The sequence below is a fragment of the Sinocyclocheilus anshuiensis genome, unplaced genomic scaffold (genome assembly GCF_001515605.1).
Source record: "Sinocyclocheilus anshuiensis isolate Anshui unplaced genomic scaffold, SAMN03320099.WGS_v1.1 scaffold242, whole genome shotgun sequence".
Classification (NCBI taxonomy): Eukaryota; Metazoa; Chordata; class Actinopteri; order Cypriniformes; family Cyprinidae; genus Sinocyclocheilus; species Sinocyclocheilus anshuiensis.
The window spans coordinates 282,564-300,849 of record NW_015546053.1 but is presented as its reverse complement, the minus strand read 5'-3'; the positions used below and the strand labels follow the sequence as shown (position 1 = coordinate 300,849).

The window sequence follows — 18,286 nt, the reverse complement described above, 5'->3', positions numbered from 1 at the left end:
CTTGTAAAATGTGACAGCAAGATCGCAAATTAAAAAGCAAAAGCATCTGAAGCCCGCGGCTTATAACATAGCAAAAGAGGAACTCCCGTTCACAAAATTCAAATCACAAATACTGAAGAAAAAGAACAGGTTGAATGTTAACCACGTTCGTTTCCATATAACTATAAACTATGATAAAAATTCATCAGCATGCATTGATTAATGCCATGTTGTAGCAAAAAAAAAAAAACGGTCATTCTGTCAAAAAAACAAAAAAGAAGCTGTTTTCTCATTTTTCTATTTTCAATATTAAATCAAAAAACGAATGAATGAATGATACACGGATTCAGGGTTAATTCTAAGGGTTATGTTTATTTTAAATGCAGAGCATTACATTTTTAGCACCACTCATTGTAACATTCCATTTTCAAACTACTGTACCGTGATACATACAACAGCCATTATAATAAACATTTCTATTGATGTTTAACTTTTTCAGAGTTAATTAGACATGCTATTTAGCGCCACTTACTAGACATTTTACTTTTAAACTGTAGAGAAAAATGCTACAAGCAACACAATATCAATTTGCAACTGTTTTGTATCCAAATGCCCATTTTTTGTCATGATGCTGTGCTGTTAAATAAACCTGCACCTGCAATGGAGAAGAAATCATATCGCTTATATTACCTCATGTGGACATGTCGCCTGCAAAGTAGACCGAAATGTACATGGAGCAATGCATTTCAGGTTTTGCAGAAATGTAAGCAGAGGACTCAATTATTCATAAATGAGCCTGGGCTGGACTAATTGGTCTTAATTAAGGACTGTGCAATTATACTGATTTTAAAAGTTGGACTATTTTTAACTTGACACTCCGTTTAAAAAAATGCTTGTCGGTAGATTCTCAAAAACTGCAATGTCAAATGCCAAAAATGTATTTCTGAATGTGTGTTGCTGACAGTGCTACTTTAGAAGATACATTTAAAGATACTTTTCAAAAAGTTTTTATGGTGATATCTACTTAAAGCAACTATGTATGTTTTTCTATCTTGAAATATCAGTTTCTCTGATGATTTCTAATAAGGTGAATGGCTTCTGTTTCTTTCCCACACTCCCCACAAACATCTGTTTTTGAAGTATGTAAGTTTGGTGATTGGGTGCAATATTTCTCAAAAAAAAAAAAAAGTCAGTTTAATATTTCTGTCAACAGCGTTTAACAGGATTTGACTATAAACATTAAAATACTATTTTAAAAGTACAGCCATGAGACTTAACACTTTCTGATATCATCTGTGTAAAATTACATACAGTTTTTCAACTTTGCTGTCATGATGCCGGTGAAACCTGGTGTCTTTTACGCAAGGATAATATAGAAAAGGCATGAAAAGGGAATTGGCAGTTCATACAAAAAAATCCAATAAACTTTAATTTGCTAATTCATGTTTCTTTGATTGAGGTGAAGTGTCAAACAAGACTATTAATAATTCATGTTCGCACACAACCTCTGAATCTGTCTTTGTAAGATGTAGCATTTGTCCTCTTTATTGGAATGTAATTTTCAGACTTCTTTTTATTTGCCAGTTACACTAATTCCCATAAACAACCCAAAAGGGGGAAACGGAGTGAAAGCTGAGCAAATAGAGTTCGATTAAGAGCGCTTGCTCTCTAGTGTATCCTTGCATCCATTGGTATTCCTCTCAGGATTTGGCAAACATTCTCCGCTTACAGCAAGGAGAATCTTATCAAGGAGTCTGACTTTGTCAACACTATTAGATTCCGACACTGTGCGGAGGTTGGTAGCTAAGACAGAAGAATGAGAGATATTAATGAGTGTGAAAAACAATGACTTCTTCATTAAACTCTAGACCGACGTGCCAATTCACAGCGTTTGAGTAATATGGGGTTTCAGGCCTGAGAACTGTTAGTATTCATGAAACTGGTGGCAAGATAAGGTGTTTGATAAAAACCTGACATGACATTGGAGTATCATTAAAATTGTTCATGTACTGTACAACAAAAGCAAGGTGCAACCCTCAATACATGATATTTATTAGTTAATAACTATGAAACATAATTATGAAACATTGGTTTAGTGCAGATCATTTTTTGTACTAATTTTGCTCTTTTTTTATATTTTGCTTTTGCACGGATGGGAACATTCTAGAAGTTTCTGTAACATTCTGGAATATTCTGTAATAATATAATAGTGCTTTCTGGAACATTCCAGAACATTGTGGGACTAGTTATTAAAGACAAAAATCATCCAGCATACACTTCTGAAGTTTTGGACGACTCACTTTTGGCAAATATTTGTTACGTAAACTGTTTTAGCTGAGTATTACGCATGCACCATGTAAGTTTTATGCATTTTATGCATTTTTAACAGATTAGAGAAGTTTTAGTTTTCATGAGCACTGTTAATGATACACAAAGGGTAATGTAATGTGAAACATTAAAAATAAAAATGAAATAAAACTTTTATAAAAATGTGCTTCACAGTGTAAGTCATACTACTTGTAAAAACTGGTGTGTGTGTGTGTGCATGTGTAAAATATAATAATTAAGAAATGTATTCAATGTGTGAAGGTGTCACGGTGCATGTGGAGAGATGCGGCGAGGACTCAAGTTGCAGGAAGAATGGTCTTTCTTTTTAATAATAAAATGAAACAAAAATGAACAAAAACCACCCCGAGGGGGAAAAACAGGCAGACATAACACACACGACGTAAAAAACTGACAAAAAACAACGGATCAGCACAGGACTGCAAACAGCAGAAGAATAAATAGGGAAACAAACGAGGAGTGTAACAAGGGAGACACAGGTGGAGCAACTTAAACAATAATGAGGTAACAAGATGGGCAGGGTCAGACAATAGACAGGATAGAGCACATGTCACCAAACAAACACAACAAGCCATGTGCTCGCAGAAAAACACAGTGTCATCTGGTGGCCATCCTGGGCACACTAGCTGAAGGCTGTGACAGAACCCCTCCCTTAAGGAGTGGATTCCAGACGCTCCAACAAAAGAAATCCTGGAGGGAGGCGGAACGGAGGTGGATCAGGGGGAGAGATGGCAGGCCAGGCCCGTGTAGTGGAAGAGGGCCTGGACACAGAGGAGGGCGGGGCCGGCAGGGCAGGAGGCCAGGGCTTAGCGTAAGCCCACCAGGTCGGAGCCGGAGGGACAGACCAGCGAGGCCCCGGCCAAACAGGAACCCCGGCGGACCACTAGGGTGGGACCGGAGGAACTGACCAATGAGGCTCCGGCCAAACAGCAACCCCAGCGGGTGACCAGGGCAGAGCCAGGAGCTTTGCAGGCAGCAAGGGCAGATCCGATGACCACCTCAGCAGAGTTAACAAGGCAGATGACCCCCCTGGTGGCTCAGGCAGGACTGCAATGAAGAGGACAGAGAGATTATTAACAGCCTTGATGGCCATAACAGGACCAGCAGACAGGTTAGCAACAGTCTCCTTGGCTGGGACAAGACAGACTGAGAGTTAAGGAGGGGGTGCCTCCGCCCAGAGAGGAGCTGAAGTGGATGCTGCCACCTCAGGAGGCTCTGTAGCAGAAGTCGCCACCTCGGGGGGAACTGGAGCAGGCTCAAGAGTGGACTCTAAGGGCTCCCGAACTGGAGCGGGTTTATGAGTGGACTCTGAAGGCTCCCGGACTGGAGCTGGCTCTTGAGTGGACTCTGAAGCAGCCCATGCCCGCAGAACAGCCATGAGGTGAAAGACAAAGACGGCCTTCTTGATTATGGCAGCAGCAGTGAAATCGGGCAGCTCTGTGGTGACCTCTGAGACCACCGGAGTCAGGTCCTCCAGGACCACCGGAATTGAGACCACCGGAGTCGGGTCCTCCAGGACCACTGGACTTGTGACCACCGGAGTCGGGTCCTCCAGGACCACCGGACTTATGATCACCGGAGAGATGCCAGCTGCTCGCACTGACATCAGTTGTGGGTCCGCCAAACTGGACACCAGCTTCAAACGCCCTGGGCCAACCTTTCTGACTTCATGCGGCACGTTCATAATACCCAAGAACACTGAAGTGGTATCCATGATGGCTGAAGACTCTGGTGCGGAGGCCATGATGGCTGGAGACTCTGGACTGGCGGCCATCCTGTGAAGAGACTCTGGACTTGCAGCAATCTTATAGTGGGGCTCTGGGCTGGTGGCCATCTTATGAAGAGCCTCTGGTGTGGCGGCCATGTTGTGAAAAGGCACCCCATGAGAAGGCACCTCTCTTTGCAGTGCTCACTGCCTTTCACTGTGGATGAGGTACTCCACAAACCCCTCAAAAGATAAATGTTTGCATCCCAACATCCTCCAGTGACTAATAGGCTCATCAAGGGCATAGTTAAATAAGTCCTTTAGAGTGGAGTCATTGTAGCCCAGCCCCTCTGCAGCATTCCTAAACTCCATGGCAAACTCCTTCAGATCAGTCCCTCGTTGACAGAGGGAGCTCAAGGCATTGAGCTGGAGCATGCGCTGGTAGAGGGGCTAGAGAGAGTGGAGACAGGTGGATGGTAGTGATGTTACGTTCAACACTGAAGCTTCGAAGCTTGTATCAAAAAAACAACACATTTCACATTAAAGCACTGTATCGGAGCTTGATTCGTTTTGAGAAAAGCACGTGATCTATGATGTCCGAAGCTTAATTCACCTGAAAACCACGTGACTGCTTCAGTATCTGGTTCAAATGAAGCGAACCTCAGCGCTGTTTCCTTTACATTATATTACATTATAATGTGTTAGCATTGGGGGTTTTTTTTATCGTAATTTATATATTGAGCTCAAAAATGAACTTTGGCCATAAAATATCAGTCTAAGGGCTGAGACAGAGTTAAAATAAACAGATCATAGATTTAATTTATGAATTTATGCTTTATTTATTTTACTTATTTTAGTGCCAGTACACCGACACAAATGAGTGACTTTGACAATAAACATTTATATAAAATATAATACAACAAAAAAATCAGTTGTAGAACCAGATGTGAAACCAATGGCTGTAATGGAACATAACACTTTGGAAGGTGTTATTTTAATGGCCACAGCGTAAACCGTTTTAAAAAGCTTCGAGTAATGAAGCTTTTTCCGATATAATTGTGATGAAAGCTTCACTGGTTCAGAACGCTTCACTTCGCCATCACTAGTGGATGGCGCAAGCCCTTCTTCCACTGAGTCCTGAGTCTACAGGCAGACATAACACACACAACGTAAAAAACTGACGAAAAACAACGGATCAGCACAGGACTGCAAACATCAGGAGAATAAATATGGAAACAAACGAGGAGGGTAACGAGGGAGACACAGGTGGAGCAACTTAAACAATAGTGAGGTAACAAGATGGTCAGGGTCAGACAACAGACAGGAGAGAGCACATGGCACCACACAAACACAACACAAGCCATGTGCTCACAGAAAAAAACTGTGTCATCTGGTGGCCATCCTGGGCACACCAGCTGAAGGCTGTGACAGAAGGAATATTACATTTCTTGTATTTGCCTGTTGGTTACACCACATGACATTTTTTAGAAACTTATTTTGAAAATGGAAACATTTTTCAAACCCATATGAAACCAACATGAACACAAGTAAATGAATTCAGTATATTTCTAAGAACTTAGCACATTTAACAATGATTTTCCACTTTTGTCATTGACACTCTATACTGTATGTCCTCTTAGTGTCCCAAATTTGCTTTTCATACAAATAAAAGACAGTACTCAATTTAATATTCCAGTACAGACGTTCTAATGTCACATCACATTTTTAATAACTTTTAATATTTTTATTAAATAGTAAATAGGAACATAATTTCAGGGGCAAAAAGGGGCTTCACAGTTATTCCGAAAACCAGTGACGTATTTGCCCTCAAGTTAATCTGGTGTTGCTAAAATCATTGTGTGGGGACAAAAATCACAAATGTGATCTAACATCTCAATTGTTTCTACTAAACATGAGATTAAATGGAGGTTAAAAATTTGTAGTTTTCTAAAACTTAGTGGGAACTCCATTAAACCTCTTGAGCTGTGAAAGAGGAACTTGTGAGCAATAAAAAATCTTGAGTTGATTTCCCTCGCTTAGACAGAGTCTTCCCATTGTCGTCTTTACTAAACAACTCTTAAGCATTTTTCAGATTGTGCAGAATCTATTTACAGTGCATATTTGTGATATTGTCTGCCTCAGTCTTGTAGCATTCAAATATTGTGAACTTTTCACCCTATGTGCTGTCAAAATCAGAAAAGCTGTCAGAAAAAGTGTTCCCTGTAAATTATTCATCGCTTTGAATGTATCACATTTGAACTCAAGCACCGCAAATGCATTCATGGGTTTTTCTCTGTCATTTTCCATCATGCAACAAAAATAGTAGCAGTGTCATCTCGGCTCTTAGTCTCACCTCATCACGGATGTTCCATATGCATATCGACAATGAAAGGTTGTATATGATTATTATTCAGCTGGGTCTGTAAAGAAGTCTATACAGATGGCGTATGCTATAAAATATGTCCGTTACGCTCCTCATCAAGGCGATGTTTATGGCAGGCGGCTTGCAAAGCAGAAGGTCAGGCATAATGAAAGTATTAAGCTTATGCATTCAAACATGAGCAAACTTTAAACTCTGAACAAAGAGAAGTCATCGTATTTCACCTGTAAACTCACTAGGCATTAAAGGGATAGTTCACCTAAAAATAGACGTTCTTGTGATGTAGGACTTTCTTTATTCTGTGGAACATAAGGAGAGTTTAAGCAAAGTTCTAGTCGCTCATTTCGCAGTAGTTACAATGAATGGGACTGGGTTCAGTGTTCAAAATCATATATTCAAAGACGCACAATGACTTAATTTGAGAAAACATCCTTATTCACTGATATTCTTACCTTTCAGTGAGCTATTAACAGTAGCAACCTGATTATTTATTCAATGAATTTCAATGGAGGCTGAATCAGTTGAATTAAAGAATCAAATCAGACCGATTTATGACCAAATCATTTAGATTGTTTCTGTGAACTCGATTCATTGAAGAAGACTCAAAATGAACAATTCATAAAGTGGAGAACACTGCTTCTCTTATGAACTCTTATGAACATGACTTATGAAGTTGAAATTTTGAGTAAAATCTACTTTAGACATTTAGGCCCAATCCCAATTCTACCCCTTAGCCCTTCCCCCCACCGTAGACATTGAGGGGGGCTAGTCCCCCCAATAATTAGAAATCGCTAAACCCTTTTCTCAAATATTACCATTTCGAGAGAGAGAGAGAGAAAGAGAGAGAGAGAGAGATGAAAGTTGCGTGTATGCGCGTTTCTCTTTTCAGAGTGAGTTTACTTAAAAAACAGCATTTTTATCCTCTCGTTGCTGGAAAATATAATGTAGCGATTCAATATTTAAACTGTTGTTAATAAAAGTCGTGGGGCAGCGCTGACAAATTTCTTTTCTCCTTGATGTGTGAGCGCGCGATCTCCGATATGTGTGTGTGTGTGTGTGTGTGTGTGTGTGTGTGTGTGTGTGTGTGCGATTCAGTGTTTAAACTGTTATTAATAAAAGTCGTGGGGCAGCGTTGACAAGTTTCTTTTCTCCTGGATGTGTGAGCTGCGCGATCTCCGATATATATATATATATATATGTGTGTGTGTGTGTGTGTGTCAGTAAGCAACGCAGTAATATAGAACGGTAATTAAAGGCTCTAATGCACACCAGCACACCAGTATAGGTGTGTGTATTGTAGGAGCTAGACGACATATGATGACGTGTGACGGCATAGTAGTGGTGTCCCAATTCTTAGGGGAATATTTTCACCCCTACCCCTTGACACTCTGTTTCAAGGGACAAGGGGAAGGGGTAGGCGGAGGGGTAGGGGAAGTGGTATAAAATAGAATTGGGATTGGGCCTTAGTGTATTCTTGTAATTTAGTACCCAAGTCATATTGACTACTTTTATGATACTTTATGGTGCTTTTACATTCTGTCTTGAAGCTTGAAAGCCTCAGCCTCCATTTATTGTAATTGCATGGAAAAGTCTTTCTCCTTTTGTGTTCCACAATAAAGAAAGAAGTTCACATGGGTTGATGGCGTCACTGATGGCAAAACCTTCTTTTTTAGGTAAACTGTTACTTTATTAATGGAATAATTGAGGAGTATATGCTGAGAATTGCATGCTTTGAGGCTTGTTTAATCACTCTGTCTCTCTCTCTCTCTCTCTCTCTCTCTCTCTCTCTCTTTCTTTTTCCTCTTCATCCCTGTTCCTCCATCTCTCTTCTCCGTGTTATGCTCTCAGAGGCGGCAACGAAAAACAAAGTGAAAGGTGAGTTATCTTCTCTGTCTTTGCAGCTGGATGATTTATGTTGAACACAACTCCCAATAAACAATGTGCCGTTCGGCCTCCTCTTATCTCCCATAGGAGCCTGGGATGCATTTACATAGCCTTTGCCTGTGAGAAAGCAAACCTGGATCCTTTGATAAATTGGCCCTAGGAATACCCATTATGAGCTGAATCCGCTCTACATGCTTCCTGGGTTTACAACAAACTTGTGCTACACGGTTAGGAGAAAGATGTAGTTGTTGGATTTTGCACAGGTTATGGTCACCACTGCTGATGCATTGTACAGCTCGGGTGGAAGCGTTTTGTCGTGGGTATGTGGTACAGGGTTAAATTCTCTAAACAGATGGCCAGTTTTGCATGTGGTATTTCAGCCTAAAATCCTATGTCTTACTCACAAACCACCCACAATCCGGTTTAACCAGGTGCTAAATGCACCGTAATAATGCTGCAGCATATTTAAATTAAGTTATTGTAATTTCATTCAGTGCAAACACGCCTCCTTTCAATAAATGCCTGTGAATTATGCTTATTATCGAAGGCAACTTATTCACAAAACTCAGTGCTGTTTGCCTAAAGCAATTAACGTTGTGCTATTACCACCCACAGAAAGTAGGCAGCAAAATGGAATTTCATTTAAAAGAGAGTTTGCATACATTTTCTATTGATCATGGCAGCAGTTATTCATCCAATGATGGAGAAGAGCATATATCCAACTGTGAAGGTCAAATGCACTTTTTTAAAAGACCGATTCGGTTGTCTAGATCGCTATACAGGTTTGGTAAAGTTTTCCAGATTGAGGTAGTCCGCTGTATCATCCACAGCCTAGCATTTAAATTTGCACTAAGCTTTAATTTCATGGTACGCTTGAGATGATACCTGATTTTCATAATTTGATTAGTGAATTGGGCATTAAAACAAGGCAATTAAGTCTTTGAAGCATTAAAAGAACTTTGTAGCATTCATAATCTTTAAAAATCTAAAACAAAACTAATTTTCGTAATCTGATTAGTGAATTGGGCACTAAAACAAGGCAATTAAGTCTCTGTAGCATTAAAAGAACTTTGTAGCATTCATAATCTTTAAAAATCTAAAACAAAACTAATTTTCGTAATCTGATTAGTGAATTGGGCACTAAAACAAGGCAATTAAGTCTCTGTAGCATTAAAAGAACTTTGTAGCATTCATAATCTTTAAAAATCTAAAACATTTACATGAAGTTCATAGCAAATTAGAGTTGATGTCAGTATCAGACTATGTCTAGACAAATTGAGGCCCAGACCTACAGTAACTCATATATTTGAATCCAATGCATGGAACAGTAACAAAAAGCAATTGCAGTTACATTTAACTATTTATCAAGTTGGTGCTAAAGCAATGCATAGGCAGAATAATACTACAGAGTTCCCGCAGATGAGTCTCTAAAGATTACTCTAACTCTCAGATACTCAGGTTTAATGTTTAAGGTAAGTCAGGATTGCCTGAATTACCTGTAGAGAGTGAAGCTGCAACATGCACGATTTGCTGGTAGGCAAAGATTGAGTTGCGATAGTCTTGCAATGAAATGACTCTGGTCTAAATGAGGAGCTGAGTTTAGAGGGAGTGGAGGAAAGGCATTATTTTCCTTGAAATGGAATGGCACGAGGCCCAGGCAGTTGTCATAGTCTACAAAGGACAGCTGGTGATCTAGGATCAGGCACGTGCACAGGTAGGGCTCAACCTGTGCAGAGCACATGCCCTTTTTGCCCTTACACTCCGAAGTGCCCTTTTTTTGGTGATGGTGTTTTTTTTTCCTTCAATAAATCAGTGATATTGGTCACCCTTTACATCTGTCTGCTTTACAAATATTTAGCTAATGAAAGGTATTAAAAAGATCTTGTGTCTAAATCTTGTTGGATCCGCTCAAACTGTCAGTAAACCTCATAACTCCACCCCCTCTATCTTGACTGAATGAACTGAAGTTCCACAGCAGCTGAACTAGGTCTGCAAGGGTAAATAAAGATCTTGTTGTTTGAATAAGTACAGCGTTTTCTTTACGCAAGAAACACTATGTCTATAAAGGCTCATAATTAATGTATTTGAAACTGAGCACCGCGCCCATATAGCTACAACAAACACCTGGTGATGAAAACGTAACACCGCCGTTTTAATGACGGACAAAATGCACATTTGCACACATTTACTGGTCAAAAACCCCGTAACTGCATTTGAGTTTTACACAAAGCGACTGAGTACGGAGCCCGGGAAGTCACCTGTAGGCCCTTTTTCAGTTTCAGCACATGCCCCTCAAAAGGTCTGTTCACGGCCCTGTCTAGGATGACAGCAAACAGCGCCTTGACCTTCAGCTGAGATTTGAGACCGTGAGAGGTTGGATGAGGGAACTCATCAGGGAAGTCTTAGCTTGGAGGTAGAGGAGCTCAGGGATGTGGGTGAACATCCAGTTTGATATGTCAGAGTGGCATACAGAGATCCTTGGCATTTTGAGATTGTTGTCAGCATAGCAGGGGCAAAAGAAGCACCTGGATGACTGCTCGGGTGTAAAGCGGGATTCACACTGACACCGATTTGCTGCGACAAGGCAACCAGAAGTCATTCATTTTTGGTGAGATTTGGCAATTTGAGGCGACATGGGAGATTGAGACTGTTGGTGATGCGAATTCAACTATATGCAATTACAGAGTGATGCGATGGCTATCAATGGTTATGTTGACCAAGGAACATCTACTAGCAATGGTTTTACAAATGCATTGTTATTTATTAATATTGCCATAACCTTTTCACATTAACAAGCACTAAATTACTGAATTAACATGTGGCAAGGTTTTTTAAAGACTTTGTTATAGTACCTACAAATACCTACAGTGACTAAATAGCTATATGGCTATTGGTTAACATTATTTTTGTACCCGTTTGGCTCATATCAATGCATTTAACTTAGGTCGATGTGCTCAGTCCTGCTCCTGGAGAGTCTCCTTCCTGCAGAGTTTCTCAAGTTTCTGGTAAACCAGGGGCCTGTTTCATAAAACAAGTTTACCAAATAAGCCAGGCTTATTTCAGTTAGTCTGACTTATTGTCACTTGATTTGGTTTCAAAAAGCAAATTTCCCATAGCTCAAGCTCAGTCACTCTGGCAACTTATGCTAGGAAACTAACCTGATCCGGAGCAGGCTAACTGTCAGGCTAAGCTAAACACTGACCAATAAGAATGCATTGATATTACCACTGACTCTCTCACATACAATTATTTGACTTTATTATGAGTCCAAAAAATAAAAGTGTACAGAAAATGCAACTTAAATCAAATAAATAAATATATAGGCTACAACCGACTGTATTTAATGTGTTGTGCCCAAGATTTAATGACGTTTTTTTTTAGATATATGAAAACATTTTAACATAGTTGCTACTTGTGCATTCAGTTGATCATCAGTTTCTAACCATGCAACCTTTCTCTTGGGTTTTATGACAGCTGCAGCTTTTATTTTATGATTACTAGTAGAAAATTAAAACATTACTATCTAAAATTGCTCTTTAAACACTACATTAAAAGTAAAAATCACTAAATTAAAATGAAATAAATAATAGAAAACAGACTACATTTTAACTGGTAAGAGAAATACACATTAACTCACAGTAATTAGGGCTCTATTAGCTAGCTAACATTTGATTTACAGTTACTGCTATCATAAAAATACACTTATATGTAGGTTTACAATTCTACATGTGTCACATTTAATGTACAACAACAAATATTTTAGCAAAATGTATACTTTACTCAAAATTATTGCGCTATTATTCTATTGCGTTCCATCTGTTTAGCGCGCATGTCCGTTATGCACTGGGGAAAACACAACGTCTCAAATGCATTAAACAGCACAAATATATTCGCTGTTTGCCATGATCGATTTGATCCATGATCGACATTAAGGGCTGCTTAGGAACAAGCGTCCACTGAACCTGGATCAAATTAGTGAGATTGCGTGAACTTAATTTGTCATTTATGGAACTGCTTTAGTCCCGATTGATTTATTAGGTTATTTCAAGTCAGGTTTTGGACTTTAATCCCTGCTTTTCTTAGCGTCTTTTATGAAACAGCCCCCTGAAGACCTTGATTAGCTGGTTCAGGTGTGTTTAATTAGGGTTAGAGCTAAACTCTGCAGGTGCTGGATGGCCAACGTAGTATGAATGAAATTTGGACGTACCACATCCGCTGTGTTGTTACTGTCACATGACCTACCTGCCATTCATAAATCCTCTCCCATGGCCTCATGGGATTGTAAAGTGTCCATCAAATGTGCACTTCAGAATCCGGTCGGAAAAAGTAGGTCAACCACTTTTCGCCTACTATTTTTTGAATACTATGAATTCGGGGTAACGCTTTATTTTAAGGTTCACTTATTAACTAGTTGCTTATTATTATTAATATGCATGCATATTAAAAGCATATTGGCTGTTTATTAGTACTTATAAAGCACAAATAAATGCTTTATTCTGCATGACCATGTTCTAGATCTCTTAACCCGACCCAATATCTAAACTTAACAACTCACTTACTAACTATTAATAAGCGACAAATTAGGACTTTATTGAGGGAAAACCCTTAGTTAATAGTAAATATGTGTTCCTTATTCTAAAGTGTTACCGAATTCATACATACTACATGCCTCATATTGTTTTTTTTTAATATAGTAGGGAAGTATGCAAATTTTTCCTCCGAAATCACATACTGAGTGACACACCAAAATACATCTAGAGTATTAGGTGCTACATTTGGTGAAGAACTTACTTACCGACCGTTAAACAAGTATGTTATATAGCATGCATACGTGGAGTATGAATGAAATCCAGACTTGACGTTAGTTGCATCGCTTTATTACTAGTCACAACTTCTCTCCTGTGGCCTCATGGGATAGTAAAGTGTCCATTGAATGCACTCTCCAGAATCTTGGCGGAAGTAGTACAGTAAGTCATCTAGGTACTTTTCGCCTACAGTTTTTTTGAGTACTACAAATTCTTACACTTTTGCCATACTGTTCTTCGCATAGGGAAGTAGGCATGTTAGGACTTAGCATGATAGTTTTTAATAATCTTGAATCCCTTGATTGTCTAGTGGGCCTATAGAAGTGGGGCTGAACACCCCTGCTTTAGGAGAAAGATTGTACACCCTTGTTCTAGGTGATGTAAACCAACGAGAGAAGTTCTTTTAGAAATGGAGCAAATATGTTGTTTACAGATTACAAAGACCTTTCTTATGTCAAGTAACATGCACTGATGAATCATGCACAATAAGAGCAAGAAAATAAATAGGGCCATTTTGGTTTTATGTTGACTTCAAAAAGGGACGTATGAGATTGAGCTGCGGTTTTTGATGTCAGACGTTTGGTTTTCTTGCATATTTCAAATGATCCAGGTAAAGGAGCTGTAGGTTTAACCCCAATAGTGCCTGACTGTCTTTGCAATATCATACTGCTGAAGTGTTTTAAACTTTTCCATTAGCGTTTCATGCTATTCTCTGCTCTAGATGTATTTTGGTATGTCACTCTGTCTCTTTAAGGGAAGAGAAAAGCACTTTAAGGCTTTTAAACCTAGAGAGGGGAAATCCATTCTCTGTTCTCCTGTCTGTTCCCTCGCACCCCATGGCGATAATTTAGTGGGAAGGATAGTACATGGCCCTACCATTAAAAGGGGCGTGTATGTGTGTGTGTTTGTGCGGATGGCCTACGTCACACTTCTATTGTTGCTCAGCAGTAATTGCAGCAGGATTTATCCACCCAGCCAGTTTCAGGCTATTTGTGCATGAGCAAACAGAATTCTGAGCAGTTCCTGGTTATTCTTTAGCCGCTAGCTCCTGATGCAGTCAACACTAACTCACCTTCTCTCTGCCACGCTTAGCTATGAGCAATATAGCACTCAAAATGGCGACAATGGAAACTACTGGCTCTTTCTCAGGACACAAGTTAGATGCTGCTAGATATGAATGAATAGCATCTGCTAATGTGGTAGCACAGTCGCTGTGTAACAATACGTTAACATTTAAAAACTTACTTCCATTTCATTAATTTTTTATAGTATTTCCATACAATGGCTATTCATACTGATGTATGGATATTCACACTCACAGTAAACATGGACAAAGCATCCAAAAAAGCAACCAACTTTGAGAGTTCAGCCATTTATTTTGGTGAAATACACTTTCCCTTTAAATTTGCAGCTGTTGATTTTTAGTAAACCAGTTATCTATTTCACACTGGAATAATCACAATGCATCAGGCTTTTGTGGCTTGCTTTAGGAACTGCAGTTTTTCAGTCACATGGAAAATTGTGCACATAACATCCTGTCTATCCTATATTATTATGGCGAAGCAACACAAGTGACACAATGTATGTCGGAGCAGAGAAAACATGATTGCTTTATCATTTTGAACATGTGGGTCCTGTTTCTAAACCTGTAAAGGTTTATGCCTATTTTTGACAAATCAGTAACAGGGATTGATTCACTCTACAGTAATCATAGGCAACAGTAATCCAGTCTCCGCTCTTATGATAATTGCCTATGGATTTTCTAAATTGAATTTCAAAAGGCTATCGTAATGAGAAAGATGGCAAACAGAAGGACACCATGAGATTATATGTGAAGAGCTTTTTTTCATAATTGTGTTCTAGTATCCAATGCTTTGAAGTGCCTTCATGTGAGTTCATACCAAGAATCCATTATATTTATGTAAGACACACATGAATATCCCATGGGACATAATGTACTTAGATATAAATAGCCTTGAGGTTGTAGAATGTTATAGTGGTCCTCAAACTGTGGAATATGGAGTGCCATCATCATATAAAATATGTGTCCAAAATGTATAGATATTTTGGTGACATTTCAGCTGTAAATAATTAAGGTACTATGTTGGGTCACCACATCATATCTGAATAACTTCTACCTCCCCTCTATCTATCTATCAGCTTTTAAGCTCCATTGAAGTCAGGATAAGTGTCATTCTGCATTGTTCAGACCTCTTCCTGAGTTGTTAATGAACATGAGGCTGCTTTGTAGGAAGCAAAAGACACAGCGAGGTTTTAATGAGCCCCTAATGCATCTGTCTTCCTCTAGAAAAGCTGGAGACTCAAAACCGGAGCATCCCCAGAGATCTGATGGACTTCTATCTCCTCTCCATCTATCAGCTTTTAAACTGTATTGAAGTCAGGATAAGTGTCATTCTGCATTGTTCAGACCTCTTCCTGAGTTGTTAATGAACATGAGGCTGCTTTGTAGGAAGCAAAAGACACAGCAAGGTTTTAATGAGCCCCTAATGCATCTGTCTTCCTCTAGAAAAGCTGGAGACTCAAAACCGGAGCGTCCCCAGAGAAACCGCCAGCTCAGCGTTCACTCTGCATGTGCTTTCCAATTTAACTAAGAATTTGCCGTTGTACGTGAAAGGGTGGCCTGAAAAATTACACCAGCTCTTCCTCTCCAAGGATATGACTAGACCCTTCGATCCCATTGTAGACCGCCACAACAAAAGGGCCTCCAGTCCTAATTGAATATATTCATCTTCAGCCCACACTATAAGACTTACTCCCCAAACATCTTAGCAAATAGGCCATGGTTACTTTCATGGTCAGCCAATTAATTAAAGTATGTGATGTTGCTGTATGTTCAGTGATTAAAAATTGGGTTGTCAACTTGGTCGTCTATGTCCCTGTAGTTTCTATGTTCTCTTTTTCTTCCTCAGCGGACATTCGGACTCTGAATGCCAAAAGTATCGGTATTTCAGTACCAAATTGATACAAAAAAAAATGTAATGATACCCAAGAGTGCAACAGATAAAATGCAAAAGGGCAGAAACAGAAATTACTATTTGTATGCTCATATGTATGTCTTATAAAGCCTAAAAATAACCTAAAACACAATTTAAAAAAATAAATAAATAAAAGCAAAAAATCCCCTTTTCTCCTTAAACAAGTAAATATATAATTTGTTGTTAATTTATTTTTTTTTCTCTGTCATTAAAGCGTGCCAACATACTCCACTTTATTTTTTTTGTTATTAAATATGTCATGCTTATTACATCTGTATAGATGAAGCTGGCCAAAAACAACACACATTTTCTCTAATTTCTGTAGTGTTTTCTGCAGAACCAAATTCAGCAACATCATTAAATTGAGCCTCTACTGTGTTAATGAGCGACAGGCATTGAGTCAAGATAAAAATGCATATGAACAAAAGATACTTTTGTACTTTTTTGTATTTTTCCCCACCCTTGTTACACTTGTGGTGTTCCCAGTTAAAAATGACTGGCCTACAAAAAAAATAATAATAATAAATAAAAAGTATAATTGTTATTCTATATTATTACCAAATATTGGATTTTTTTTTTTTTTTTTTTTTGAATTGACTGATCATATAGGCCTCATTGAGTTTATGCAACTCATTTTGGGAGAACATTGACAAAATTATCCACAAATAATGAATTTTTCACTCAAAAACTGAGCTGCATAAGTTCTGATCAATGAGACCTATAATCAATCATTCCTAAAAAGAAATACAAAACCTATGCTAATTCAAAGAAAACAAGTTTGCAAAAAGATTGAATCTAAGATTCGGTGATAATATATCATAATGAGAGTTTTACACACAGTTTTTTAAAGACAAAGAATACCAAATTAGGTAAAGGATTGTCAGCACAGCACAGGTTAAAATTGTACTTTTGTTAGCTCTATATGCATTTAAAAAAAAAAAATTTCAACGTGACCTTTTTGTGCATCATCCCTATGTGCTGCATATGTTGCATACTCTTTTTGCACTCCCGGCTGCAGGATCCAAATTGAGAATCCTAACATCATTCATCAAAAATGGTATTGGGACAACCACGGTTTGGACATGAAACGCAGACCTTCTTGATTCTGATATTCTCAGAAATCCCATTTCTGGTTCACCTAACATCATTTTTAAGTGAAAAATATAGCCAGGTATATAAAAAAAATAGAAAGTTTCTGTCCAAAACATGTGCATGCTAGTATTGCAACATGAAGTAGAAAGTGTAGCAATTGCAAGACGATATTTTATGTAATTTCATCACATTGCAACTTCTCAACCAATAATTTGGGATGTTTTTGGTGCATTTAGACCATTTGATCATGTCTTGCATGCGTGTGTGTGCAGGCTCACGTGTATTAATACCGAAATGAAGCCTTGGATGAAAGCTAATTCATCCTCACTCTCATTACCTCAGCATGGGGGCTCTTTCACAAGTAATGAATTTTAATTTTCCCGTGCCCAGCAAAGGTTGACAGACATACCAATCACATAGCATTCAAAATGATATTACCTCTCACATTAGTTCTCATTTAATCTTCTGTCAGCTTAAAGCCACAGACTCACTGTGAAAAGAGAACTGATCAGATAAGCATGCTTTTCATTCCAAAGGCACTAATCATAAGTGCACGCAGGAAAAAATTAATAAAAACAACAGCTGGTTGGCCGACTTGTTTTTCAGTGGTTGTCTTTTGATCTGGAAGAAATATGTGCTAGAAACACCTTGATGGATCTGTCTTAGACCCCTGCTGTGACCCTATATATTGTACAGTAATATTAAAGATCTTACTAGTCTGGAGACAATACCACTGCTTTCTGTTGCCATAAATATTTCAATACATTCTAATCTTTAACAGTTCCCAACAGGAGGATCATTTTAATTTTTCAATTGTTTTGCACTTCACATTTATAGGCCTCAGTCGTGAAACACAAACAGAATTAATTTATCTCTAGATTCATGTAAAGAATTATTTTATAAACAATTGACACACATTCATGCTGAGGACAAATGGATACTTGATCTCGAACCTGATTCTCATATTTTACCCCTGAGAAATACTCCTGAGTCTCCTTTAAAGTACAAATTTAAACATTTCTCAACAAATTCTTCCAAAACCAAATGATATGAGCTGTGCAGTCCATATATATATATATATATATATATATATATATTA

At 38.5% G+C, this 18,286-nt stretch overlaps 1 protein-coding gene across 1 annotated transcript in view; it reads left to right on the top strand.

Annotated features, from left to right (window-relative positions):
- Positions 1-18,286, top strand: part of LOC107699225 (cell adhesion molecule 2-like) — a 267,199-nt gene that overhangs the window by 177,557 nt on the left and 71,356 nt on the right. The window contains exon 2 of the mRNA XM_016500423.1: positions 8,259-8,285. Coding sequence (XP_016355909.1) covers positions 8,259-8,285 — 27 coding nt within the window. The remainder of the gene's footprint in view (positions 1-8,258; positions 8,286-18,286) is intronic.